The 27,816-nt window shown below is 43.3% G+C and overlaps 1 protein-coding gene across 7 annotated transcripts in view; it reads right to left on the bottom strand.

Annotated features, from left to right (window-relative positions):
* Positions 1–27,816, bottom strand: part of ARNT (aryl hydrocarbon receptor nuclear translocator) — a 2,399,029-nt gene that overhangs the window by 330,907 nt on the left and 2,040,306 nt on the right. For 4 of the 7 annotated variants that reach the window (XM_044080044.1, XM_044080042.1, XM_044080046.1 and 1 more), the window contains one exon: positions 5,718–5,820. In XM_044080044.1, coding sequence (XP_043935979.1) covers positions 5,718–5,820 — 103 coding nt within the window. The remainder of the gene's footprint in view (positions 1–5,717; positions 5,821–27,816) is intronic. The other 3 variants (XM_044080045.1, XM_044080043.1, XM_044080047.1) reach the window with 1 other exon arrangement.

Genomic DNA, 27,816 nt, shown 5'->3' with positions numbered 1-27,816 from the left:
ATACACTTGCTTAAACACTTGCCATTTATAGACTGATGGTCAATGGCATGCTTGCACAGTGCTATTACAAAAAGAATAACTTGCTCCTTCACACTATGATCGCATTTCTTTTCATTCAGGCTGCCACAGGTACTAACTAGTCCGTCAGCCAAGGAAGCCTGTGTCAATAAAAGAAACGTGACACTCTGCACAAGCAAAACAGCACGTGCAGTGTTCCTAGCCCTGCTGTAACCCCAGCACGTGCAGTGTTCCTAGCCCTGCTGTAACCCCAGAACTCTTGTGCTTTTGCTTCACACCTCTCAGTCACACAGCTTATGCTTTGACTTTCTTGCCACCTCTGGAAAGAAATCATGAATTTAAAAGGCAGCACAGTATTTCCTGCCTGTCTCAGAATGAAAGCTGAAAACTGGTATTTTTTTACAACATACCATACAGTTTGAGAAGTGTTGTTTTGTTACGTTTTGGGTAAAAAGTTGACAGACAGATATTTGTGTCAGTAAAAAGGTCACTTGTAGATAGTAAAGTTTTTTTGGGGACCTGTGGATAGGCTGCATGGTCTTATTTTTCTTCTATAACCTTTATTGGTTCTCGGATTTCTATCCAACAATCATAATAATGCTGGTCAACATTAGAGACTAATGTTTGTTGCATATGTGTCAATGCAGCTTCTTAAACAACTCTTCCCTTGATAAAAGTGGTTATTCTACAGCTCAGAAATTAACTCTTTAGGAAATGTACAGACAACTTTCTCGCTAAATAATTTTAGGATGTGAATGTGTCAATTCCTGCATTTGAAAAAAATATTCTGACAGGGTGTTATTTTAATTTTAACAGGGTGAAGCATTCAAACCAAAGAACCAGCTCTGGGTACATTAGAGATAGGCTCTGAAGTCCTTGTTTCAGCAGACAATGAAGACAACATGCTTTTTTTTCTGCAGAGCTCATTGAAGACTTAAATTGTTTTGCATTTATCAGAAACTGCTTCATTTACAAATGTCCATCAGATTTCTCCCTCTTTTCACTTCTATACTGTGACTGTATATTTTTAAGACTTTTTAACTCGTAATGTTATTCTAACAACTTTAACCTTTATTTATGGCAGAACTCTGAAATGCTTCTATGTTTCTATGATTTCATTAACTACATTAATTCCACCACCCATTTTTTGTCCTTCACTTACAATGTTAGTCATGATGAGTTAAATTATCTTGATGTTACCCTTTCCAAAGACTACACTGACCATAAGTTTCAGTCCAAGCTATATAGGAAGGCCACATTTTCCAATTCATATTTGCATTTTGAAAGTGGGCATCCTTTCCATCAAAAGAAAGGCATTGTCAAAGGGCAATTCATCCGGGCAACTAGGATGTCCAGTACCCTTGATTATTTTTTGGAGGAAGTGAATTTTTTAAAAACATTGTTTGCTTAAAGGGGTTATCCCACTTTACTTGTTAATACCTTGGCCCAAGAAGTTATAGAGAACAGGGAACTTAAATATCCCCCGCTATTAGAAAGTGGTATTACTTTGGCCAAAGGGGATGGAAAGGACAATTATGTTGAGTTCCACAATAATTTTATTTATACCTATTCTAATAGTTTTTCTGAAATCGAAGATGTGGTCTTGAGGCATTGGTTAGGCATTGGTTAGTCCTCACTCTACATGACGAACTGAAGAATGTGGTTCAAGAGAGGTCTACTTGGACACTAGGGACATCAACATTTACAGTATAGGTCATTATAATTGTGAATCAAAAGGGGTTGTATATATGGCTATGTGTGTGAAATGCAACTCATTTTACGTCGGTAAGACGGAGAGAGCGTTGAAAAAAAGAGTTTACGAACATACATACGAGATATTTAAGAATAAAGAAACAAATGCCTTATATAAACACACAAAAGTATGTAAAGATTCTAAATTTTTGTTTTTAGTGCTTGAGCAGGTTAAAAAGGAGATGCGAGGTGGTCTCTGGGAAGAATGGCTTGAGTTCAAAGAATTATGGTGGCAAATACTGTTAGAGGCCACTAGGTTACCTGGGTTAAATGAACATATTTCTTTATCCTCAGTTTTAAAGTTGAGAGCAGCTAAAATATAGAATAAGCTTGCATAGATACAATATGAACAGTAGATGGTGCTATTTGAATAGTAATAGATTGAGTTTTTAATAAATAGTAAAACTCTTAATATTTTTTTAAATCAAGACTATTTATTATATTTGATTATTTATACAAATGAATTCATTTATACACAATGATAATATGCAATTAATTGATTTTAAAGGGTTTAATGTAGTAATAATGTTTTAAACACGATTTAATACTATACTAAGTACCTATGGAATTCCTAACATAATGAGCCTTTATGTTTTATTGGTTTAGATAGGATGCAAACAACACTATTGGATAATTTTATTTTAATTAGAGTATTTAATGGTAATTAGAATTAATTATTTTGTCTGATGAAGTCTTTCTGTTGATGTGGACGAAAACGCACTTGGATAATAAAGCGTTTATGTGATTTTACTACAACAAAGCTTCATAGTTATATGTGATTTTACTACAACAAAGCTTCATTTCCACAGTTGGTGCGCTGTTTCCATTTGTTTGGATTTACTGGTTCAAGAACATCCTAGATTTGTCAGGAGGAGAGATGTTAATTTAAAGGAATTGTTTGAAAGGAAACAAATTTCAAGGTCATCATCAGGAAATTCCAGATCGGGTACTTATAAATGTGGGGCTTGTAAGCAGTGTACTGCCATTATCAATGACAGTAAACTCTATATTCCATCCAGGAAGTTCCTTTTTCACGCTGATCGTTACTCGAATTGTGGAACGAAAGACGTAGTTTATTTAGGTCTATGCACATGCTGTTTTAGTTTCTATATAGGGAAAACTGAAAGGCCCCTGAGAAGGAGGATTTATGAACACCTCTATGATGTCACCAGAAGTAAAGAGACTAGTGCTTTTTATAAACATTTTAGCCTTTGTCCCAAGATGGAGCTTAAATTCATGGTTTTAGAACAAGTGACACCAGATGCTAGGGGCGGGGACTGGGAGACCAGGTTGGAATACAAAGAGCTCCTCTGGCAGCTTAGGTTAGATGCTGGAAAACCCCCCGGTCTCAATGAAAATATTAATATCAGTAGTGCCTTGAAGCTGAGGATGGCCCAATTATGAGTAACCTCTACAGATCTCTTCATGAAGGTTTTGCACAGTTTACTGTTTTATTTTTTTTGTCATTATTCAACTTACAACTGTTTTTAACAGGATGTATTAAACATCACATTTTTTATACATTTACTTATTTTTTTAAATGTATTTTAAGGTATTTTCATCATGGACCTTGATTAGTAAGATTTTGTCCAATTTGTATAAATTTATTTTTTATTTCTGTGCACTTCAAAGTTTTATAATAGGTTGGAAGTGTAGTTAGGTATTTAAATGTTCAGATGAGGGTCATTCATGCACTTGAATTGAGTTTGTACAACAGGTTTTTACTAGTTTTATGCAGCAAGGATTGCAAGTGGTTTTGATGTTTTTTATATGTTTATTAATACATATCCACACCAAGTTTTACAAATATAATTACGTGTTTTTAATAACAATGGCTTTTTTTAAATATCAACTTTAATAATACATTTGTATTTAGCCTATTAAGTTCTTACTAATTATATAATTATGTTAATGAATGAGTCAGGTGACTTACTACTACCTCTTTATTGATGGCACTGCACTTTGGTTTTTATCTTGAGAAAGCTCGGTATTAACCGAGCGAAAGCGCTTGATCTCATTTTGGATTTCATTTTGTCGTATTCTGTGGTCATTTAATAAAGATTGGATTTCCTTACTACTATTGGTCTTGGTTTCCATTGCTAGTGGGCATCCCTGAGTTTTCTTACATTAGAGATAGGCTCTGAAGTCCTTGTTTCAGCAGACAATGAAGACAACACACTTTTTTTGCTGCAGAGCTCACTGAAGACTTAAATTGTTTTGCATTTATCAGAAACTGCTTCATTTACAAATGTCCATCAGATTTCTCCCTCTTTTCATTTCTATACTGTGACTATATTTTTAAGACTTTTTTCCTCATAATGTTATTCTAACAACTTTAACCTTTATTTATGGCAGAATCTGAAATGCTTTACCTAGTGGCGTTACTAAACTTGTGAGAAACACAAGATCCAAAGTTAGGAACAAGAGCTAAACAAAAACACATGGTCTAGAAATCTTTTAAGAGTGATTTGTCTATCATAAGCACATTTGTAATTGTTTAAGAAAAAAAGGTAATACTCTTTCTAAAGTAGAAAGGCAAAAGAAAGCCAAAAATATTATTTTTACTCAAGCTTTCAGTGGAAAAACAGGAAATTACGCGCATGCATTCTATGATTCAATAAATTACAGCAGAAACCTGATTCTCAAATGGCGGCAAGACCTGAAGAGCACATATCAATGGTGGTTTTATACGGGAGTCTCATAACCAGCAATGTTTGTTGCTTTACTGGAATGACATCAGCATTAGCCTACATAAGGAACAGAAACAGCACTGGAAACTGTAAGGACCAATGGAAATCAGAAGGTGGCAAAATCTAAATGTACCAACTTACAGTTAAAATGATCCTTCCCCAAAGAAGATAATAAATCGTCTTCCAGAGTTCTTTACAATTTCCTGTTACTTCGTAGGTTTCATAATGGAAAAAATGAAACATGAATACTCACCTCTAAATTTTGCTCTCATATCAGGTGGTCAGAAAAGATCCAAAGAAAATGGTACCTACCCTTTCCATGAGATATTCTCTCAATGCTGATGTTAGAGTGCCTACAAGGAAAAGAGTAACTTGAAGGGGACTACTGTAAAAGCTCTGAAGGAGAAATAAAGAACCATTTAAAGGCGAGACGTGGTAAATAAAGATACCTTCATGGCAGTCTCAGCAGAGTTATCTCCCAGTTACCAAAATTAGAACATGTTTTTTACAGTAATCTGTCTTAAAACACAAAATTACACACACAATAAAAAATAATCGATTCTTGGAACCAAACTCCATGACTTGGGAATTAATTTCACAAATCACAAAACCAAGCAACTAGACGTGTAGGAGATATGCAGTATCTTGCATTACAATCATTTTATGTTCACCTAATTTTACAGATATTAGGCCAAATGGCTTGCCTCTTACCACATAATCATACTAAGTGACACTGGTAGCTGTGAAGCTAAAATCAAACTGAAGTAAGTGCTATGCTTTCTCCACTAAAACTGCCTTTTAAAACTACAAGATTAAACAAACCGCATATGAGGAAAAACAAAGTGAAAGTTAACTACTTCTGAGGTTACCAATCTCTGAATATGGTGACTGTGAAAGAACTTTTAACTTACAGAAGTACTGAAAAAAAAAAACAAACAAAAAAAAAAACAGGTGTATTACAACTAATAACCACAGCAATATCAAATTGTAAGACTCTGAAGTCAGAGACAGACTTGGAAAGAATCTCATCTGAATCTGACCTGGTCATCATTTCCCTAGTGAAGTGTAACTGTGACTTATCAGGGAGGCCAAAAGTATCTGACAGAAAGTAATCACTGAAAAATGAAATGATGAAATGTGATGCAAAAACAATGATATGAAATGACAAAAAGTTAAATAAAGTTAAAAACAAAACGATAACAAAAAAAAAAAAGAAAACAATTAAGTGAGACAATGCACACAACAGCATAAGGATACCTGAAGTTCTCGCCAGGGCGTGTGGTTGGGAAAGGGTTTCCCTGGGGAAATATCGTCTGGTTCCCTGAAACTGAGCTGGATGGAATCGCCTTGTTCTGATCTGCTTTCAAATTAATAAGAAAACAAAGCAAATTAATTGGAAAATGTTCAAATAAAAGGTTGCATTAATCTGTAACTATTTTTAAAAAGTTGTCTAACCGCGAAAGCCCAGCTATGGTACTGTACCTCATGCCAGTAGGGGAAATAGGGCATGACAGTCTCACAAATATGGAACATTAAGATACTAAGTTTATGTACTGGAATAATAAGGTATCCGGCTGCATTCAAAGACTAAAGATGCCATGTTTCTATTCCCAAGCAGATTCGCTAATAAGAAAAAGACATCACCTCTGGTTTTTCAACTTCCCACTAAGATTTATCAATGAAAAGAGCATGTTCTACTGAGAAAACTCAAATAATGTTTATGGAATTTTTACGTGAGTGTAATGCAATGTTGCTCATCAACAGTTCTTCAAAGCTAGCTCAATATGATTAATGTTTGCATTATAATATATATCTTCTGTTTTACCATTAGAAAGACACAAAGGACAAGAGCAAGGTATACTTTAAAAGTACAGTTGCAAGAAGTACACAATTCTACATTCAAGAAAGGGCAGTTTAAACAGAACAATCTGATTTTGTTGCACATCATTACACTGATTTTTTTCCAATGACCCAAACAATGCAGCCTGATTGTGTACTGTAGTACTAAACACTGCATGAAACAAACTGTGTGTTTGCATGTGTGACAGTCAGAGTGAGACAAACACACACACAATGTGTATGTGTGTGTGTCCTATTTGTCAAGGGAAGCCATCTGGCTTTCAAGAAGTTTCACTACTGCTGACTGGGTAAGTGAGATGGTCTTGTGATGTTTTTTGGCCACAACTCAAGTCAAAAGTATGCATAAGGTAAGTGACAAACTGCATGTAAAAAAACATGTACATTAATGCAAGTAGAGAAACCAATAAATGCAATAATAAAGTGAAACAGTTTAAAAAACTGTAAATGCACAATATAACATGTTTATATAATGCTGAACAAACAATCTGATGACAAAAATATATGCATGCTATATAAACTTAAGAAAATATAAGAGAACACCCATTGTAAATGCAGATGTCATTACATCATTTGGATATGTTAAGCTCAAATGTAAAAACTGTAACGCAATAGGGGAGCTCATAAAGTACAGTTGTGCAAAATCTTACCATAACAGTAGATGTCCTTCTCTTTCACTGTTGTAGTACTCATGATCTAAGGGATCTCCTGCAAAGGATAGCACAGCAAGCAACAAGTATAACAAAGCCTTTAGTATTTGCAGGCATCATATACCACACGTACGCTCCCATGCAAGTTGTAGGGCAATAAGAGTGAAGTATGGCTGCATACATTCAGAATTGGAAAGGTTCCAGGGGGAAGAGAATGCCCCTAGGGACAGGAAAAACGTGCATTCAGAAGGAGAAAAAGGACAAGAGCTCCTCAAATAGAAGGGCAGGAAAAAAATAGGCTATAGCAGAGGAGGCAGGAGGGAAGGAGGCCCACACCACTCAACAGTACAGAGTTTCGGAGAATGTCCAGATTTTTGCCTCATATTTTCCATCCATTTTTCATAAAAAAAGAAGTTATGTCTTACCATAACTTTCCATTTGTGTTGTTGATCTTCTTCCATTCATCACTGATGGGTTCGGCTCTGAGCCCCTCAGAACCATGTCGGCCTGATACCAAGCTCGTGTACACCAAAAACTCTCGTGCTAAGCTTCTACCCACAATGCCCTTCTCCCTGTTACCTCAGACCGAGTTTGCAAAAGCAGAGGCCATTTCTGCGCAAAAGCCCTGAAAACACCACAAGGACCCATGAGATCCACCAGGAGCCTTTGGTGGGGGAAAGAGGGTGGGATGTGATGAATGGAAGAAGATCAACAACACAGATGGAACATTATGGTAAGACATAACTTCTTTATCTAATGTTAATTTTCTTCCCATTCCTCACAGATGGGACAGAATCCCAGGCTACCTAAGAAACTTGGGTGGCCGTTATGGAAGAACAATCCTGAGCATCATTGAGCCAAAGGTCACTCTTCCCCTGGAGACCATATCCAACTTGTAATGTTTGATGAAAGTGTGAGGTTTAGCCCAAATGGCTGCTGCGCAAATGTCGTCCATAGAGGGTCTGGAGTGAAAAGCAACAGAAGTTGCTACAACTCTAGTTGAATGTGCTTTGATATTGTGAGGTTTAGGCTCATTTATACGTGAATATGAAAAAGCGATACAATCTCTGAGCCACTTTGATAAAGTGACTTCTGATACAGCATATCCCATTTTTGGACCAGAAAAGGAAATGAAAAGTTGATCTGACTTGCGGATAGATTTAGTCCTGTCTAAGTAAAAACGTAGTTGCCTATGTACGTCCAATGAGTGTAGACAGTATTCTCCTTTATTGGAATAGTTTGGAAAAAACACTGGGAGTTCAATGGATTGGTTCACAGAGAAATCAGAAATCACTTTGGGGAGAAAAGATGGATTGGGGTTAGAGACAGAGACTGTGATACTAGGGAGAGATTCCATGCCTCCAACGGATGCCTGATTGGAAGTCTGCTATGAAACACTCCTTTGAGAATGGTCTTGCACAGGTGGGTGGAGATAAGTGGAGTGCCCTCTAATCCATTATGAAAGTTGGAAATAGCTGCTAAATGGACTCGTATGGTAGAAGCTGATGCTCCATTCTCAAAAAACTCAGAAAGGTATTAAAGTATAACAGAGACCGAAGCTGAGAAGGGATCTAGCATCTGTTCTTTAGACCAAAGAGCAAATCTTTTCCATTTAACCCTGTAAAGTTTTCTGGTGGATGACTTATGGGAGGCCAGAATGACATTGCGACCAGGTGAGGAAAGGGTTTCCTGCATGGCGACTAACGGAAGTGGAGAAACCAAGCTGTCAGCTTGAAAGTGGACAGATTTGGGAGAGTCAACCCTTGGGGGTGAGAAATTAAGTCTAGATGAGTGTCCAGGATCCATGGAGGTTGTAACAGGTGAGGCCGGAGAAAGGAGAACCACACTTGACGAGGCCAGAATGGGGCAATGAGGATCACCTTGCATCTCAACCAAATTGCTTTCGTTAAAAATAGGGGTATCAAGGGAATTGGAGGATAAGCATAGAGGAGACGTGTGGGCCAATTGTGAGTAAGAGCGTCTCTCAGGGACTCCCCCTCTGGGGGAAAGAGGGCAAAAATGCTGCTGCATTTGCTGTTCGAAGGGGAGGAGAAGAGATTGCAGCAAGGCTGGTCCCATCGGCTGAAAATTTCTGCTGTCTCCTTTGGATTGAGAGACCACTTGTGTGGAAGGAGAATGCATCTGCTCACAACCTGTCCGCAATCACATTGGAACTCCCCGGGATATGCATTGCTATAAGAAAGCAGTTGGAAGCTATTTCCCGGTGCCAAATTCTCATGGCCTCTAGACAAAGATGGTAGGATTTGGTTCCTCCTTGTTTGTTTATATACCAGACTACTGACATATTTTCTGACTGAACTGCAATCGTTCCTGTTGGAAGGAGCGGATGTAATGCCTGCAACACCAACAGCACTGCTCTTAACTGCAGAACATTGATATGCAGGTTGGCCTCTAAGCTCGACCATGTGCCTTGGACTGTCTTTCCCTAAAAATGGTGCCCCCACCCTATCAGGGAAACATCCGGGGTCACCGTGGTGCTGAGTTGAGGAGTCTGAAAGGGGCGACACCAAAGTTCTGCATCTGGCTCATCCACCAGAGGAGATCCTGCTTGCAAGTGTTGGTAATGAGGATCTGTGAGTTTAGGGAGTGTAGATTTGCCAACCATTGGGACAATAGGAGCCATTGTAACAGTCTCATGTGTAATCTTGCCAGAAGAACTATCGGAATGGCTGCAGCCATGGACCCCAGAGCCTGGAGAACTTCTCTTGCTGACACCTTTCTTTGACAGAGTATCACCCATACTTGCAATCTTAACCTCTGAAGCCTGTGAGCAGGTAGTGATACCAGGCATGTTCGAGTACTGAAAACTGCCCCTATAAATTCCAGCTGTTGGGTAGGTTGTAAATTGGATTTCTCACAACCAATGTACGGTGATGCCTAGGGACTCTGCTAGTGAGAGTGTGTAATGAAGGGTCATGGTCAGAAGACGCTTGGTGGGGGTGGAAAGGAGACAATTGTCTAAATATGGAAAGACCTGGAATCCTTAAAGTCTCAGATGAGCTGTCACCACTGCTTGACATTTCATGAACACTCTGGGGGCTGTCGAGAGACCGAATGGCAGGGCTCGGAACTAGTAATGATTGGCTCCTAGCCAGAAGTGAAGGAGACTCCTGGAGCATTTGTTCATTTTGATGTGGTAATACGCATCCCAGAGTTCTACCGAGCACATCCAAACATCTTCCCGTAAAAAAAGGGAGAATGGATTGAATAGTGACCATGCAGAATTTGGTTTGAACCACTGATTTGTTTAAATGGCTGAGATCCAGAATGGGTCTCCAGTCCCCGGTCTTTTTTGGCACCAAAAAAAATCTTGAGTAAAAACTGGATCTGCATTGGTCTGGAGGGACTGGTTGGATGACTTTTTTGACACAGCTTTCTTATCTCTGAAGCCGTTTCTTTCCTTTGATTGGGTGGAACATTGGGAAGGTTCTTTGTAGGTTCTGGACGAGAGGTTAGAGGGATGTAGTAGCCTCTGGAGATTACTCTCTGCACCCATCGATCTTTTGTAACAGAGCGATAGGCAGTTTGGTGCAGAGAAAAACGAGCCCCGACTGACTCCAGAGGAAAGCAATCAGGCAATGCTTCAGGAGCGTGGATAAGACCGCTCAGAGAAAAAATCCCTGGAGTCTTGGTTTCGGGGACCTCCTCTGGCCCTAAAGGGGCATCTTCTACCACTGGAACCCCCTCTGCCTCTAGGGGAATCCTCGCCACGTGCATTATGGAAAGGACCTTGACATTTCTTGTGCCATATTTTCCCACTCCTCTGGTTCCTGGAAAAAGAACATTGGGACTTGAAAAAACATAGGCCAATAACAGACAAGGTCTTTCCATCCTGCTCACACCTGGCCAGTGTGTCCTTTACTTTAGAACCAAATAAGGAAGATGGTTCAATAAGGATGTTCAAAAAGGAGGACTTGAAGGAGTCCACGAGGTCACAGATGCTCATTCAGGCATGACGCCTCATGACTATGCCTGCACCAGCAGCTCTAGCTGCCCCTTCGGTTGTGTGGGAGAGCAACCTCATGGACAAATCAGAGATAGATTCAAGGGTGGCAAGTTGAGAGGCAACCTTGTCTCGTGCCACATCAGAAACTTGACCCGCGAGGGCTCCAGAAAGTTCAGTAATCAGATCTCTTTGGAGTCTCATGAAATGTGCCAAGTAGTTCAGGGACCTGACAGCAAAGGTCGCTGAAGCAAAAACACACTTCCCCAGTCTGTCCACAGCCTGGGACTCTCTACTGGGTGGGTGAACAGTAGGACTTTCATCCGCTAGATCTTTTTTAGTGGCTGCTACCACCACCACCATAGTATTAACTGGCAAACCTCTGGACCAGTGGGGATGCTCCTCCAGTGGGGAAAGAATCTTATCAGATCTCCAGGGAATGGCCTCAATAAAGTCAGGGTTCTGGCACGCATGCTGCACAACGAGCTAGACTAACTCGTCGGCTGGTGGGGGTCCCCCAAGAGGTAGAAGGCAGAGAGCAAAAAGCCTGCAGGAAGATGGACTCCTCCGAGGAAGGGTTAGAGGGCTTCCAGCCACCCCTCTGTTTCAATATTTCCAGGATGTCTCCGAAGGAGACATCGTCAGGGGGTGACCATGGGGACACCTCCCCATCATCATAGTCCATATCCTCTGTCAAAGACTCTTCAGGAGAGTCAATGTGTTTTCTCTTGCATGCCTTCTTCCAAGGAGGTTCCTCTGGGTATATCTGAGGAAGACTCGGAAGGATGGGTACCCTGAACTGGGGTTTCCTGAGGCTTCTGCTCTTAGTGTCCTAGGGAGGTGGCCCATGGTAGCTGTAGCTCAGAGGGAGCAGGGTGAAGTTCCAACGTCGGAGGAGCACTTCCTGAAGCAAGCACCCTCTCCATCACCCGGAAAAAGCAGGCCCGCTCGAAGAGGAATGGGAGCCCGGAACAGAGTAGGACAACCTCTGAACTGGGGTCACACCCCGCTCCGCCAGACCCGCTCCCAGGGATAGAGCCTCAAGCAAGATTGGGGCAGACGTTATCCCCGGATCAAAGGACGGAACTGATAAAATGCTCAGAACCGTGCTCAGGACCGTGGATTCCGCCCCCCAACCATGAGTCTGAGGAAGGGACGGTTCCAGTGGATCTGAAACCCAAAGGGGTGGCCTCAAAGCTTCAGTGAGAGTCACTGTCAGCGCCGAGGAACTGGTTTCCACAAAGGACATTGGAGCAATGGGCTTCAGAACCAACGGATCTGAAGGAGGAATATACGTGGGGAGTCCTGGGAGCGACAGACCCAAACCCCAAAGGGGGGTGAGTCTTAGGAACATTTGTTATCCCTCTGGCTGTCAACAGCTGATCCAACAGGTGCAACACATCGAATTCAGAAATACTTCTGGTGGACCTCGTGGACATTCCTGAATGGTCTGTCCAGAAAGTGGCTGTATTTCTCACCTAGGAAATGATCCAAAGAAGGGGAGTATCGGGTCCGTGGTGTTTGAGTTAGTGGCACCGTAGTCTCTAACTTGGAGACAGGTAGTAAAGGAATCAGTGGCGTAGAAAAAGGACTCGGTGCCAAGGAGGCACTTGGAGTCGAAGCTACGGTTCGAAAGGAATTGCGTGGGTCGAAATCGCTTTTGGTGCGATAAAAGACAAAGTCGGTGCCGTAGCTGTTATGGAAAGTAAGGTTGTAGCTGACATGGAAGGCAGGGTTGGTGCTGTAGAGGTCGATGCTGACGTTGGCGCCGACTTCGAAAATTCTGTAATGTCTATGACTTCGGTCAAAGTGGCAATTGGAGCAGCGCTCAGAACAGAAGCAGAAGCAGTAGTCATAGTCAGAGCCAATGAAGCAATCCTATGCTCCGATGAAGATTTGTGGGTCTTATGTTTGTGAGACTTGCCCTTATCACCAGACAGTGAATAGGAATCTGAATGAGGACATTTTTTGTCCTTCACTGGAGGGGTTGAGACCTCTGACACAGAAGGGGAATCTGAGAAAGGAGAAACTAAAAGGCCTTTCAAAATCAGTTTGTTTTTCCTTTCGTTCAGCATCCACTGACTAAAACTTAAGACAAATCTGGCAAGGAGGTTTAACAGAGAGGTGAAAAACCCCAGACAATAAACTCAGTCATCGTGCGAGTCGCTGTTAAGGAGTTTGCCATTGCAAGAGGTGCAATGTTTAAACCTCGATGTCCCTTTTTTGTCAGACATTTCCATACACACAAAATACACACACTACTAGTATCTAAAAAGAAAGAAGGAAGAAACAGAAGAAGATACCAACGATGGTATCAAGCGATACCACAAGGGTAAGGAGAGGGCGTACCAATGATGGTATAAGAAATACCCAATGGGTACAGCTAGTTAGATAAAATAAGGGTAAAAGAGTGAGATTAGGAAAGAAAGTTCAAACATACACAATTATCAATAAAACAGAACACTTAGCTGGAGAGATCGGTGAAACGCTGCTATATGGCTGTGTGGCAAACGAGATCTGAGGTAACGGAGAAGGGCATTGTGGGTAGCAGCTTAGTTCAAGAGATTTTGTAGTAAGTGAGCTTGGTACTAGGCCAACACGGTTCCGAAGGGCTCGGAACCGAACCCATCATCAGTGATGAATGGGAAGAAGATTAACAACATCAGATTTGTAGTTTTCTGGCAAATTAGTGGAAAATCATTAAAGACTAAAGTTAGAAAATAACAGAAATGTGAGTTTCAGACTTCATACTCTTCAGAAAAATTCATGTTAATGCAAAGGCTGTTATTCTATCAACTTCCTAAGTTTGTAAGAGCAATATTTTAAAAAGTCCCTATTTTTGGGCCTTTGACCCACTTTATACATGGTTTTGCCAAGACTTCTGGCTCTAAGAGGTTAAGCAGTACAGAGCGAATACTGCAACAATGAAGACAAGATATCTACCATTATGGTAAGATTTTACACAACTGTACTATGTCCTTCCATAATACTGTTACAGTATTCATAACTTAAAGGAGAGTACAACAGCTCAACAGGAAGACTGGAAAGATGATGGCATGGAAGAGCCTTCCAGAAACCCATGCATGATAGCCCTGGCAAAGCCAGTTCTGGCCCTGGAAATAACATCCAACTTGTAATTTTTAGTGAAAGTATGAACAGAGGACCAGGGTATCCAGCTCCTTGAAAAAAGTACCAGAGGAAGCAACTGCCATGGCAGAATGTGCCTTTACTGAAGAGGAAATGACAGTTACCATGAAAAGAATGACAGAAAGAAATATCATTAAAAATCCAGGAAGAGACAGATTGCTTAGAGACATCCAAACCCACAGACCTGGGAAGAAAGAAGCAAAAAGCAGCTGAACTTTACGAATAACTTTAGTTTTATCCAAATAATAATCTGAGATGTCTATGCAAATTAAAGGTATGAAGAGCCTTCTCACTGACAGACTACAGAGAAGAAAAAAGGAAGCAAGATGAATAGACTGATTAAGGGACAACTCACTGACTGCCTTGGGTGTTAAAGAAGGATTAGTACGGAGAGACATCCTGTTCCTGTGGAAAACTAGGAAAGGAGGAACAGCTGTAAGAGCCTGAAATTCTCTTGGTTGAAGTGAGGGCCAAAAAAAGAACAGTCTTGCAAGTACAATGTTGTAAGGAAGCTGAAGAAGCAGGCTCAAGAAGCTGCCAGAGTCAATTTTTCAAGTACAAAACTGAAAACCCAGGAGGGCAGAATTCACTTCCTGGGAGGCCTGACGTGAAGGATACCATTATGAAATTGACTGACCTCAACTCTAGAGGCCACAAGAGGAGTCAAGGGCTGACAAGTGAGCTTTAACTGAAGAATGCGCTTACCCAGCATGAAGCAGATCACACAAAGACAGACCAACAGGAGTCGCCACAGAAAGGGGATCCTGATGGCGACAGAGGCACCAGACAGAAAATTGCTTCCATTTGGACATATATGATTTCCTGATAATGGATTTCTTGGCTGCCTGCAGGACCCAAAGCATGTCTTCAGAAAAGAGGTGCCTAAAAGGGATCAAAACCCTGTCACCCACAGTGTCAGCTGAAGAGTTAACAAGTTAGGATGGAAAAGAGACCCCTTATCTTGCGCGAGAAGATACACCCGGTGAGGTAGCTTGCAGGGATTGCCCCTGGCCAAATGAGAAAGAAGGGGAAACCAATGTTGTCTGGGCCAAAAGGGAGTCACTAGTAAGATTTTGGGAGAGACCTGCCTGATTTTGTGCAAGACTCTTGGTAGCAGAGGAAGGGCAGGGAAGGAAAACATCCCCTTTCAAGGAAAAGACTGGACCCCCACTTTCCAAGACAGAGGACTTGGAACTCTAGAACAGAATAGAAGAGGTTGTCTGTTCAGAGGAGAGAGAAAAAGATCTACCTGTGGAATACCTCACTGAGGGACAATGTCCAGGAACACATCTCTGTGAAGCGCCCATTTGTCAGCTTGTGTGCTGGACCTGACCAAACAGTCTGCCCCTAGATTGTGCTCCGAGGGAATGTAAACTGCCTGAAGAGTCACTTGATACTGGACAGCTGATAACATACCAGAAGAGCTAGTCTGCAAAGAAGAGAGGACCTTGTATTTCCTTTAATTTGTTCACATACCACATCACTGTGGTATTGTCTATGAAAATTTTGAGGGGCCTAGGAAGAAAGAGGCAATGAAAAGTCTGAAGAGCTATAAGCACAACCCTCATCACCTTTTATCTATTTAGTCCAACCACTGAGAAGAAGACCAGAGACCCTGAACCCTGAGAGAGCCAAAGGAGCACCCCCCCCCCATCCCCTGTCTGAGGCATCTGTAAAGAGCACTTGATTTGGGATTGGAGCTTGGAAAGTAACCCCTGGGTTAAAAGAACTGATGAATCCACCACTGAAGCTAAAGCTTTAGACAGGGAAGGAATACTACCAGAAAGTCCAGGGGATGGCAATACTGGAGCCACACTGACTTGAGATACCACTGAAGCTTTCTCATGTAGAGTCTGGCCAGAGGGAGAATGGCAATGGTGGAAGCCATGAACTTGAGGATCCTGACAAATTCCTTGGCCATGACAAAAGCCAGAGGAAGAAGAGACTGGAAAAAAGCAGTGAGAGATAGGGCCTTGGGGGTAGGCAGAGATGCCAGCATGGGGATGGTCTGAAGCCTGCAACAAAGGGAAATACGATCCTGCGAAGGCATTAAAACTCACTCTTGGAATGGTGAACTCCAGACTCTGTAACAGGGAAATAGTAAACTGGAGAACCTGAGGCACAGCACTGGGGGAGTAAGCCTGAATGAGTAGATCATCCAAACAGGGGAAAGATCTGAATTCCTCTCATCTTGCAAAAGGCAATGACCACAGCAAGGAATTTGGTGAATACCCCTGGGGCAGTAAAGATGTCAAAGAGCAAAGCAGAGAACTGAAAATGCAAGGAAGAAACAGAGACACATAAAAATCTTCCTGAAAAAACAGGATGGATGGGGGTATGAAGACTGGCATCTTTTGAGATCCGGAAAGACTAGAAAGGCCTGAGGTAGAAGGGGAAATAGAATCTGAAGAAACAACATTCAAAATGAACGCATCTTGAGAAAGGTGTTGAGCTGGCAAGATCCAGAACTGGTCTCCAAGTGCCCTCCTTTCTGGGAAAACAAAGCCCTCCCCACCTGGGCAGGAGTCACAGCCTGAATGGTGCAGTGAACCAAACGAGAATGTAACACCTCTGGGAAAAGAGGAAATTGTTCCCAAGGAGGTTGTGGGATACCCAAAAAAAAAAGGCAGAAGAGATTTCCAAACCATGAAATATTCCTTTCAGGTAATGGACAGAACCCAAGAGTCTGCTGTGATCTTTAACCAATTTAGAAGAAACAAGACAAGATGGAGGGATAAGGGAAACTGGCTGAGGAAAAGGGAAAATGAACTGTCGCATGGAACCTGGCTTATCCTGAAAAGCAGTCTTCTGGGAGGTAGGGGTTTGAGTAGACTTAGGAGGCACTTGTCTAGAAAAAAGAAGTTATGAACTCACCATAACGTTCCATGTTTGTAGTCCATGTCGCCCTTCATTCTTATATATGGGGTTCAGAGCCGATCCTCTGCTCCGACTCGGCCTATTACAAAGCTCAAAGTCTCTTAGTTGGCTCATGGCTAGGTAGGTATCCCATAGTGCACTAGTACAATCCCCAGATCTTGTTTGCTGCTAAACTATAGAAAGATAGAAAAAAGGTTATCCAGAAAGAACAACAATAATGAAACGTCTCCACCCTACCAAAGGTAACATTATCCTGTCTCCAGATCCTACCAGGACGGGGATAGGTGGGTGGGTTCCTAAGAATGAAGGGCGAGATGGACTACAAACATGGAACGTTATGGTGAGTACATGACATCTTTATGTTCTGTAGTCCTATCTCGCCTTCATTCTTACATATGGGACAGCGTCCCTAGCACCTTATTCTTGGGTGGCTCCTGAGTACCGTGGAACCAAAGGAGGCTCTACCCCTTGAGGTCAAATCCAATTTATAATGAATAATAAAGGTATGAGGGGTAGCCCAAGTTGCTGCTGCACAAATACTGTCAATTGGAACTCTGGCTTGGAAGGTAGCAGATGTGGACAGGGCTCTTGTAGAATGAGCCTTAATCTTGAGTCTTTCCATTGGAGGAGTAAATGAAGGAAATACAGCTCAAAATCTAATTAGATAGGGTCACTTCAGAGACTGGCAGACCTATTCTAGACTCAGAAAAGGATACAAACAATTAATCTGACTTTCTGAGTTCCTTAGTCCTGTGAAGGTAGTAACTGCCTGCAAACATCAAGTTGATGAAATTTGTATTCTGCAGTGTTAGAATGATTAGGGAAAAATACAGGTAATTCGATAGTTTGGTTCAAATTAGTCTGACAGTAAACTTTAGGGATAAAGGAAGGATTTGTACGAAGGGAAACTCTGTCTTTGTGGAAAATCAAATAAGGAGGCTTAACTGACAGTGCTTGTAACTCTGATATATGTCTAGTTGATGTGATAGCTACTAGAAACAAAGTCTTCCAAGACAGAAACTTCAATTGACACGAATGTGCGGGTTCAAAAGGCGGGGAAGTTAGTTAGGACAGAACGAAGTTTAGACCCCAAGGAGATACAGGTTCCTTAAAGGGAGGTCTCAGCAAAGTAGCACCTTTAAGGAAGGTTTTACATAATCTGTGGGACATGAGATTAGATTCATGTTGTCCCAAATGAAAGTTACATATTGCTGCCAATTGGACCCTATTTGTGGCAGCAGCTGATCCCCTGATGAAAAAGTTCAGACAAAAATTCTAACACCACAGGGATGGATGCTGTGTAAGGATCTACATTTCTTTCTTTTGTCCAGATAGAAAACCTTTGCCATTTGCTAGTGTATAACTTCCTAGTGGAAGGTTTATGCTTAGATGTAAGGATATGGGTCACAGCAGGTGAAAGATCATGAAGCCTGACTAGGGATGGAAGTGGAGCAGCCACGTTGTCAAGTTGAAGGTGTGGAGGCAGGGGTGACGGGAGCCTGACGTGTGTCAAGAGGTCTGGCACTAGGTCCAGAGTCCATGGATCGTCTAGTAGATGAGGCCTGAGAAGGGGAACCAAATCTGGTGAGGCCAGTAAGGAGTGATGAGAATCATCTTGCTTCCCAATAGCTGTACTTTCTATATCACTTTGGATATGAGCGGAAAGGGAGGGAATGCATAAAGGAGTCCCAGGGGCCAATCGTGAACAAGTGTGTCTCTCGGTGACTCCCCCGGAGGAGGGGTAAGGGAGAAATAGCTGCTGCATTTGCCGTTGATCGGGCTGGCAAAGAGATCGTAGCAAGGCTGTCCCCATTTGCGGAAGATCTGTTCCGCTACTTCCTGATTCAGAGACCACTCGTGAGACATCAAGATTGCCCTGCTGAGCTTGTCGGCTATGACATTGGTTGTCCCCAGGATACGAATTACTACTAGAAAGCATTGGGAAGACATCACCCACTTCCAAACATGAAGAGCCTCCCGACAAAGGAGGTAAGATCTGGTTCCTCCTTGCTTGTTTAGATACCATAACACTGACATATTGTCCGATTGGATTGCTATCGTTCCTAGAAAAAGAAAGTCGTGAAGTGCTTGCAATGCTAGAAGCACTGCTCTCATCCCTAGGACATTGATATGCAGGTGAGCCTCGTGATCTTGCCATGGACAGTCCTGCCTAGATAAAGCCCCCCCCACCCTATCTGTGAGGCATCCGTGGTCACAGTAGCAATGGGTTGGTGAGGGAGGAATTGAGTTCCTGTTGTCAGCTGATCGGGTTGAATCCACCACAAGACACTGTTATGAGGATATAGTGAGACAGAGGCAGTTACTGAAGGGACTACTGGAAAAATAGAAGCCATTGGAGAATTTGCATATGCAATCTGGCTAGAGGGACTAGAGTTATGGTGGAGGCCATGGTCCCTAGGAATTTCAACACTGTCCTTGCCTTGACTTTCTGTAGAGGAAGTAGACTGAGAATTTGTTGCCTGAGGTTTTGAATTCTGTCTTAAGGTAGACGAGCTAACATGGCAACTGTGTCTATTTCTGCACCTATAAAAATCACAAACTGAGAGGGCGATAAGGCAGACTTTTCCCAATTTATTGTAATTCCCAGCAGGGAACAGAGCTGGATGGTAGAATCTCTGGTTTGTAGGAGAAGGTGCCTGGTGGTGGCGGTCAGGAGCCAATCGTCCAGGTACGGAAACACTTGGAATCCACGATGTCTCAGGTGAGCTGTCACTATTGCCATACATTTGGTGAACACCCTGGGGGCTGTGGTGAGATCAAAGGGCAGAGCACGAAATTGGTAATGACTGGCTCCCAGCCGGAAGTGAAGATGACTCCTCAATGCTCTGTCCATTTTTATACAGTAGTACACATCTTGGAGATCTATGGAGCACAACCAACTGTCTTTCCCTAACAGAGGAAGTATAGACTGCAGTGTAACCATCTGGAACTTGGCCTTCTTTATGGATTCATTTAGTTTGCTGAGGTCCAAGATGGGCCTCCAGTCTCCTGTTCTTTTTGGCACTAAAAACAATCTGGAGTAAGTTCCGAATCCTATCTGGTCTACGGGGACGGTTTGGATGACTCTCTTTGAAAGCAACTTTTGCACTTCTACAGTTGCTTGATCCCTGTGATTGGGTGGAACATCCGGGATCTTCTTGGGAGTATGGGGTAGAAGAGAAAAGGGTATGGAGTATCCTCTGGTGATTATTCTTTGTACCCATTTGTCTTGGGTGATGTTTAGCCAGGCCTCTGGATACAAAGATAGGTGACCCCCGACTGGCTCCAGAGAAGCACAGCCGAGCCCCACATCAGGAGCGCTGATAGGGATGGCCTCGAAAGGAATGGCAGCCACCCTATTTTTGCGGACCCCCCCCTGTCTTTAGGGAAACATCTACCATTAGCTCCTCCTCCTCTGCCTCTGAAGGAGGAATCACCCTGTGCATCCGGGAAAAAGCTCTGGGACTTCTTGAACCACATCTTACCACCTCTCTGACCCTTGGGATATGGTCTAGAGGGGACGGTAAAATGTACTCCCATGGCAGAAAGAGTTTTCCCTTCTTGCTTGCACCTGGTGAGTGCATCTTTTACCTTAGGTCCAAACAGAGAAGAACCATCAAAGGGGGCGTTGATAAAGGTAGACTTCAAAGGCTCCATAAAATAACATAAGCGCATCCAGGAGTGTCTCCTAAGGGAAACTCCTGAACCCGCTGCCATGCTCGCTCCATCGGCTGCATAGGAGATCAGCCTCATGGTGGAGTTCATGATGGAATTTAAGGTGGACAACTGAGCAGTCACCTTCTCAGGGACTTCTTCAATAGATGTACCTTGAAGAGTATTTCCTAACTCCTTGAGGAGATCACTCTGAAGCCTAGTAAAATGTGGTAGTTCAGCGATCTGAGGAGAAAAGCCACTGAAGAGAAGATACACTTCCCGTATCTATCCATCATTTGAGACTCCTTGTTTGGCGGATGGACAGATGAAAAAGTCTCCGCTAGCTCCTTCTTAGTGGCCACCACCACCACTATGGCATCTACAGGCATGCTCTTGGACAAAAACTCTTTCTCTTTTGGGGCCGAGAGAAATTTGTTGGGTCTTCTGGGGACTGGCTCTATGGCATCAGGAGTCTCCCACACCTTTCGACTAACCAGGTCCAAGAGTTCGTCAAAAGGTGGAGCCACCCAAGAGGCTGCAAGTTGAGACCTGAAAGCCTTCAGGTACACTGACTCCTCATCAGAAGGGGTGACAGTAGGCCAGCCGCCTCTCTGCTTTAGGATCTACAGAATGTCTACAAAGGAGACATCATCAGAGGACAACCTGGGGGACCCTTCTGACTCCTCGAGGTTAGTGTCTGAGGTGATAGACTCATCCGCGGAGTCTACATGCTTCCTCTTACATGTTCTCTTCTGAGGGGGCTCCTCAGAAGGGTATTCTGGAGAGGTCTCCGTCGACTGTGGGCCACCCAATGGGACTCCTGAGGCTGTGGATCTGCTGTCAAGAGAGAGAAGGTGCTGAGACAGAGGTCGGTACTTGAGGGGGAAAAGTATCAGTACCCTTGCATGGAGCTGATGATCGAGACAGCACGCTCATCATCTCGAAAGCAGATCTCTCCAGCTCCGAAGACAGTCCTGGTTCCGAGGAAACGGAGGCAGTCATCAGCTCTAGAGTGATTGGCTCCGAGATGGATGTAGGGTCCGAGTTCACCCTAGGCGACGCTCCGAGAGGGAGACTTGGCACCGAAGAGGTTCGGGTCCAAGTGTCCCTGTCGGGGCCGACCGGTGAGCTTCGGCTCCCAGATATCACGGACTGCGTCGAAGATGTCGGAGTGGAACTCGGCTCCAAGACAGCCACAAGGGGAGCTGGAACCAAAGGTTCCACAACAAGCGGCACCGAAATCTTCAGCTCCGAAGGCCCGATTCAGCTCGGAGGTGGAACCACAACAGGGAGAATGGACTCAGATGGCTCCGCACTGACTGGGTCGGAGCCAACAACACATCTTCTTCTGACAGGCTCTTGGAGGATCTGGATGACAGGGTAGGCGATCTGGATCTCTGTCAAATTGGAGATCTTAAGGTTGGGGAGACCAGCAAAAGATCTCTGGACCGGCTCTGATGCAATTTTTCAGTAGTCGGTTCTGAAAGGCTTGGGGCCGACACTGCAGTGTCAACATCGACCACCTCGACCAGCTCCAAGGACAGCGGAGCCGAGGAGGTAGAAGTTTTATCTAGTTTCAATGTTTTTTGAGGAGGTTCCGATACACTAGTCGGCACTGGAGAATGTCTCTTGGCCGACTTGACCTTCTCTTTTCTGGATGAATGGGACTTTGATGATGAAGAAGAGCTTGCTAAGTCTTACTCGAAGGAAGGCTTGAGGAGACCTTTCAGAATTAACTTGTTCTTTCACTCCTGGAGAACTCTGGAGCTAAAGGAGTGGCAGAAGGAACAAGTTTCCTGCAAGTGAATTGCTCCAAGGCAATAAACACAATTACTGTGGCCATCTGTAATTGACATCTTCTGGGAGCACTTTATGCATTTTTTAAAACCCGAAGGTTTGTGATCTTTGGATTCTTTAGACATATCTATCAGAGCTCTATAAACAAAGAGAAGGAAAACAAGGTCCTCTAATTTAAACGGGCCTCGCCCTAAGACAGGTAAACAACAAACACAATGAGGACTACGTCCTCTACCTTAAACGGGCCTAGCCCTAACAAGCACACACACAGAAATGAGAAACTAAAGAGGACTAGGTCCTCTAACTTAAATGGGCCTAGCCCTGTTAGAAAAATTCAAAGATAACAGAGGACTAGGTCCTCTAACTTAAATGGACCTAGCTGGAAAGGAAGCTAAGCCAGAGAAAACCAGAAACTTAAGCAGCAGGCAAAGTATGAGACAAACAACACTGCACACAATCTTCTAATCTATAAAATTGAGAAAACAAGGCCCTAATACAAACGTGGACCTACAGAGATATAAACTGTGTCAAAACTAGTACAAAAACACTGCACACAATATAAAGGTATGAAAAAGCAAAAAAAAAGGTCCTAACATACGTAACATTAATTGTATTAGAAACTAGCACATAGGATACCACACAGAGAACAACAAGGGCCAAACAGCCAACAAGTTCTCAAAAAACTAAGTAAGTAAATAGCAAAAACACTTCTAAACACTATCTAGAAGATAACTAACACTAATATTAAGTATAACTAGCTAAAGTATCAGTAAAAGTGAATAATAATGAAAACATTTTTAAACTTGGCCACGGTCAAACAAGAAGCACTTCTGAACTCGTAGACGTGGCAAACGAGATCTGGGGATTGTACTAGTACGCTATGGGATACCTACCTAGCCACGAGCCAACTAAGAGATGTTGAGAATTGTAATAGGCCGAGTCGGGGACGAGGATCGTCTCCGAACCCCATATGTAAAATGAAGGCCAGATAGGACTACAGAACATCCCTTTTTTCCCTTAGGTGTAGGGCAAGACTGCCTACAAACAATAGCTGATTCGGAGGGATAATTCTGCTGAATCTTAGGAATAGGAGAAACAAAGATATGCTTCAATTCCTGCAAGGCTTTACCATTATCCTGGAGAGACTTGAAAAGCTCAGCAGCAGCACCACCAAAAAGATTGTTATTATCCAAAGGAGCATCCAAAATACTGGCCTTAATCTCATCAGGCAAAGCCAGAAGATGAAGCCAAGAGTAAACACCTCATGACAGAATGAAAGACAGCAGCCCTGGAGGAGGCATCAGCTGCATTTGATACAGTGGCAAACAACCTGAGAAGTACAGCCCGACAGGGAATGATCAGAAGCCTTCCCCCCAGAGTCAGGAAGGTCAGAAAATAATATAGAAACCTGAGAAATGAGGGCCATAACATACCTGGTCATATGAGACTGGTGGTTGATGGCCTGAAAGTAAGAGGCAGCAATGCAAACTTTTTAACCCAGCCTCTCCATAGCCTTACTATCCGTACCTGGAGAGAGCAACCTGGTAGAGGGCAACAGCTTGGAGGGCTTGTCAAAAGAGACGGACACTACAGAAAGGTCAGGAGAAAGGTATGTATAAAGAAATTTACATTCTTCAGGCACCAAATTTACATTCTTCAGGCACACTGTAAAATCTATCAGGTTTCCTAGGTGCAGGGGACTGAGAAGCTGCTGAAAAAGGTATCCAGGAGGGCAGCCAGAGCAGGGGTAACAGATAATGGTTTAGGAGACTCCATCTGGAGGAGCTCATAATATCTTTTCTGAATGTCAGAGACTTGAGAAAAATTCCACTTCAAAACTACATCACGCAGGCAACAGTACCCTCAAAGGAGAGATCCTCCAAAGGGGAATCTGGACTAACAGATGTATTTTCCTCTTCCTATGAACTATAGTCCAAGGGGGAAGGAATTTGAGAAGAGTAAGCAAGGGACTCTTTCCCAGAATCCAGATCCTCATCTAAAGAGTCTAGTTCCCTAGGTCTTTTAAGAAGAGTGGAAGACCAGGAAGGGGCAAGGACAGACACGCCTTGAGTTGGCTTTAAAGCCATTAAAGCCTTACATAATCCATGAGTAAAATCCTGCTATTCACATTAGTGATCTTTAACTAGAGGGGAAATACACTTGTTTTTCTGTTTCTTTTTCTGTGGAACATCTATACAAAACCCCCTCGGAGGGTCAGACCTCTAGCAAGTCTCAATAAGCATAGTAGATATCTCGTTCCCAAGGTCTACACAATACCCCTTGGTACCTTGGACATAATCATCCAAGGTTCCCCACTCAATGTCAGGAGCACACGATTATAAAACCATCAAGGATGTGCAAGAAGTCAGATCTATGCTGACCTCAGAAGGGGTCGGGGCCAAAGAATCTGAGGCAACCACCAAATGATCAGCTGGGCTTTCACAAGCCTTGAGAGAGATGTTCGGGAGAGGCTGGACAGCAGCCATATCAAAACTAAGTATAGGTTCATAGGTTCTTACTAGGCTATCTGCCCTAGGGCATTTATAAGCCTAGCCAGAGTGTGTTTGGCTTTCGCCACCCATTTTAAATTAATTTTGCTATGCCCTTTTTCGAGGTTAGTATACTGTGCCTCTGTCTAACAGTGACACAGAAGTGATACCCGGGGTAAACCTACGATCTCCCATCCACTCAAGATTCCTCTTGAAGAGAGTCAATGAGGGACTCTGCCTAACCTGGACTGGGATTTTATTCCAGAGTGAAGGGAGCCTCTGGGTTATGAATCTGTCCCTCCAGCATGTCCTATTTATTTCAGTGCTGAGGTTCAAGTCTCTCGAGCGCGTAGCTCGATGGGATTTGGATTTTCTGAGGTGCAGCATGTCCATCAATTCCGGGTTGGACATGGCTTTATATGTCAGGCACAGATCGTCTCTGAGTAGGCGGTATGCCACTGAGTAGAGCTGGAGTTTCTTTAACCGGGCAGCATATGGCATCTGTTTGAGCCCCTTGATCCTCTTGGTGAGGTACTTTTGGGGTCTTTCCAGTTGCTGCAGGTGTCTGGTAAGGTACATCCCAAAAGGGGCATTGTACTCAATTATGGGCCTGATGAGGGATGGGTAAAGAGGCAGGATGACCTCCCCTGATCTAGATGTGAATCCCTTCATGATTAGGTGGGCTATATAAAATGTTTTTCTAACCACTTTGGCCACGTGGTTGTTAAATGAGAGATTGCTATCAACTTGGGTCCCCAGGTCACTAATTACTTCTTCTGTACTTAATAGATTACCACCTATGTGGTAATTTGTGGGCACTTTGTTTTTGCCAAAGGGGATGACTATACACTTTTTGGCATTTAGCTTGAGGCCATGGCTCTGGCACCAGTTGTCAGTTTCTATGAGGCCCTTTTGGAGGATGCTTGTGTCGGCTGGAGAGTCGATTATGGTACCCAGTTTGCAGTCATCTGCGAACTTAGTCAGCCACAGTCCTTCCGTGTTGGCCTATACCTCCGAGAAATATATACCGAACAAGAGAGGTCCCAGGACTGAGACTTGTGGGATGCCACTTGTAACAGGTTTGGAGTCTGACATGGCTCCAGCAATTCTAACCATGTGGGTTCTGTCCTTGAGCCAGTTTGCAACCCATCTAGTGACATAGGAGTTTATATTTAAGCTGGTGAACTTATCTATAATGCCCGAGTGGGGTATTGTATCGAAGGCTTTTGCAAGGTCCAGGTAGGCTGTGTGGACCACCTTCCCCTCATCAATGGCCTTGGTGACTGTTTCAAAGAAATCAACCAGGTTAAAGAGGCAGGATCTGCCCTTAACAAAGCCGAACTGGGTAGGATCCAGTGTCTGTAGGTCCCCAATATCTTTATTTATGAGGTCCATGATGATCCTTTCCATAGCTTTCCAGACTAAGCTAGTCAGGCTTATGGGGTGATAGTTTCCAGGATCCGTTGAGGCACCACCTTTGTGGAGAGGGACCACTGTTGCTGTACGCCACTCTGTGGGTACATATCCCGTAGTAAGGCTGAGATTGAACAGTAGTTTTATGTTTGGGTTTAGCTCTTCTTGGAGTTCATGAAGGACGCAGCCCGGGACACCGTCTGGTCCCATTGATGCTGTGTTTTTTTGCTTTGGAGAGGGCGGCTCTTACCTGAGCATCTGAGATGTCAGGGGGGCAGCACTCTGTTGGGATAGATATTTGCCCTTTTGGTGGGGGGGGGGGGGAGTTTGCGCTGAACCTGTCAGCTAGGATGTTGGCAATGTCTGTGGGTTCGATGTATTTTTTGTCATTTTAGACTAATTCTGGGCATATCTGGGAATTCCCACCCAGGTTCCTAACATAACTAAAGAAAGCCTTGTGATTATCCTTAGTGTCCTGTGCAATTTTTCTCTCGAAGCTGGCCTTAGACGATTTTATGAGTGCCCGTAGTTTTTTGCTAACACTGATCAGAGATGCCTTCCCTTTTTGGGATTTTGCTCTATCATGTAGTAGCTTCCTCCTTCTATTGTATAGTTTGTTTATGGCTGGGGTCCACCAGATAGGACGTCTGCCTTTGGAGGATTGGGTCTTGGTTTTATTTGGGATTGCACGATCCATGCATTCCTGAAGGTGTTCACAGAATGCGTTTATAAAGGATTCTGCAGTCTGGGCCGTATTTTCCACAGGCTTGAGGGCTTTGAAGGATTCCACCTCGGTTTTGAGGAGTGTGAAATTTGCTTTAGAGAAGTTTTTCACTGTGGTTTTCTGGGCAGGGGGTGGGGTCGGGATGTGAATATCCAGTGAGATTAGTTTATGGTCTGATCTTACCAGTGAGGGATACACTTCTGGTCTGGAGCATAGAGTCCCCATGTTGGTGATGATCAGGTCCAGTATGTTTTCCCCTCTTGTGGGAGTGGTAACAAGTTGTTCCATAGCATTTGAGTTTATAAATTCTAGGAACCTTTGGGCTAGGGTGTTGGAGCTAGAGTAATGCTCCCAGTCTATGTTTGGGTAGTTGAAGTCACCCAATATAATGGTGTTTGGAGAGACCTTCATATTTTCCAGTGTTCTCAGGAAGGCCGAGTGGGGTTCTTGGGTTTGGGAGGGTGGTCTGTAGCAGGCTATAAACTGGAAGGCAGTTTTACCCACTGTTAGTTGAATATGGATAGTCTCTGATGCTTCTTGCTGTGCCACAAACCTGGAGGTGTGGGTATCTTTGATGAATATTGATACTCCCCCTCCTTTTGTGGTTCGGTCCAAGTTTTGGGGCCGAAAAGCATGGTATGAGGTATAACCTGGTAGTGCTGGGGTGCTCTCGGGAGCCTTGAACCAGGTTTCTGTTACTGCACAGATATTGATGTTTTCCATGCTAAGGAGAGTTTCGAGTGCGTGCATCTTGAGGTTTACACTTCTGGCGTTGAGTAGCATC

The sequence above is a fragment of the Protopterus annectens genome, chromosome 8.part0 (assembly GCF_019279795.1).
Source record: "Protopterus annectens isolate FY-2018-M chromosome 8.part0, PAN1.0, whole genome shotgun sequence".
NCBI lineage: Eukaryota > Metazoa > Chordata > Ceratodontiformes > Protopteridae > Protopterus > Protopterus annectens.
Note: the sequence above shows the minus strand (reverse complement) of the source record. Positions and strands in the feature narration are given on the sequence as shown.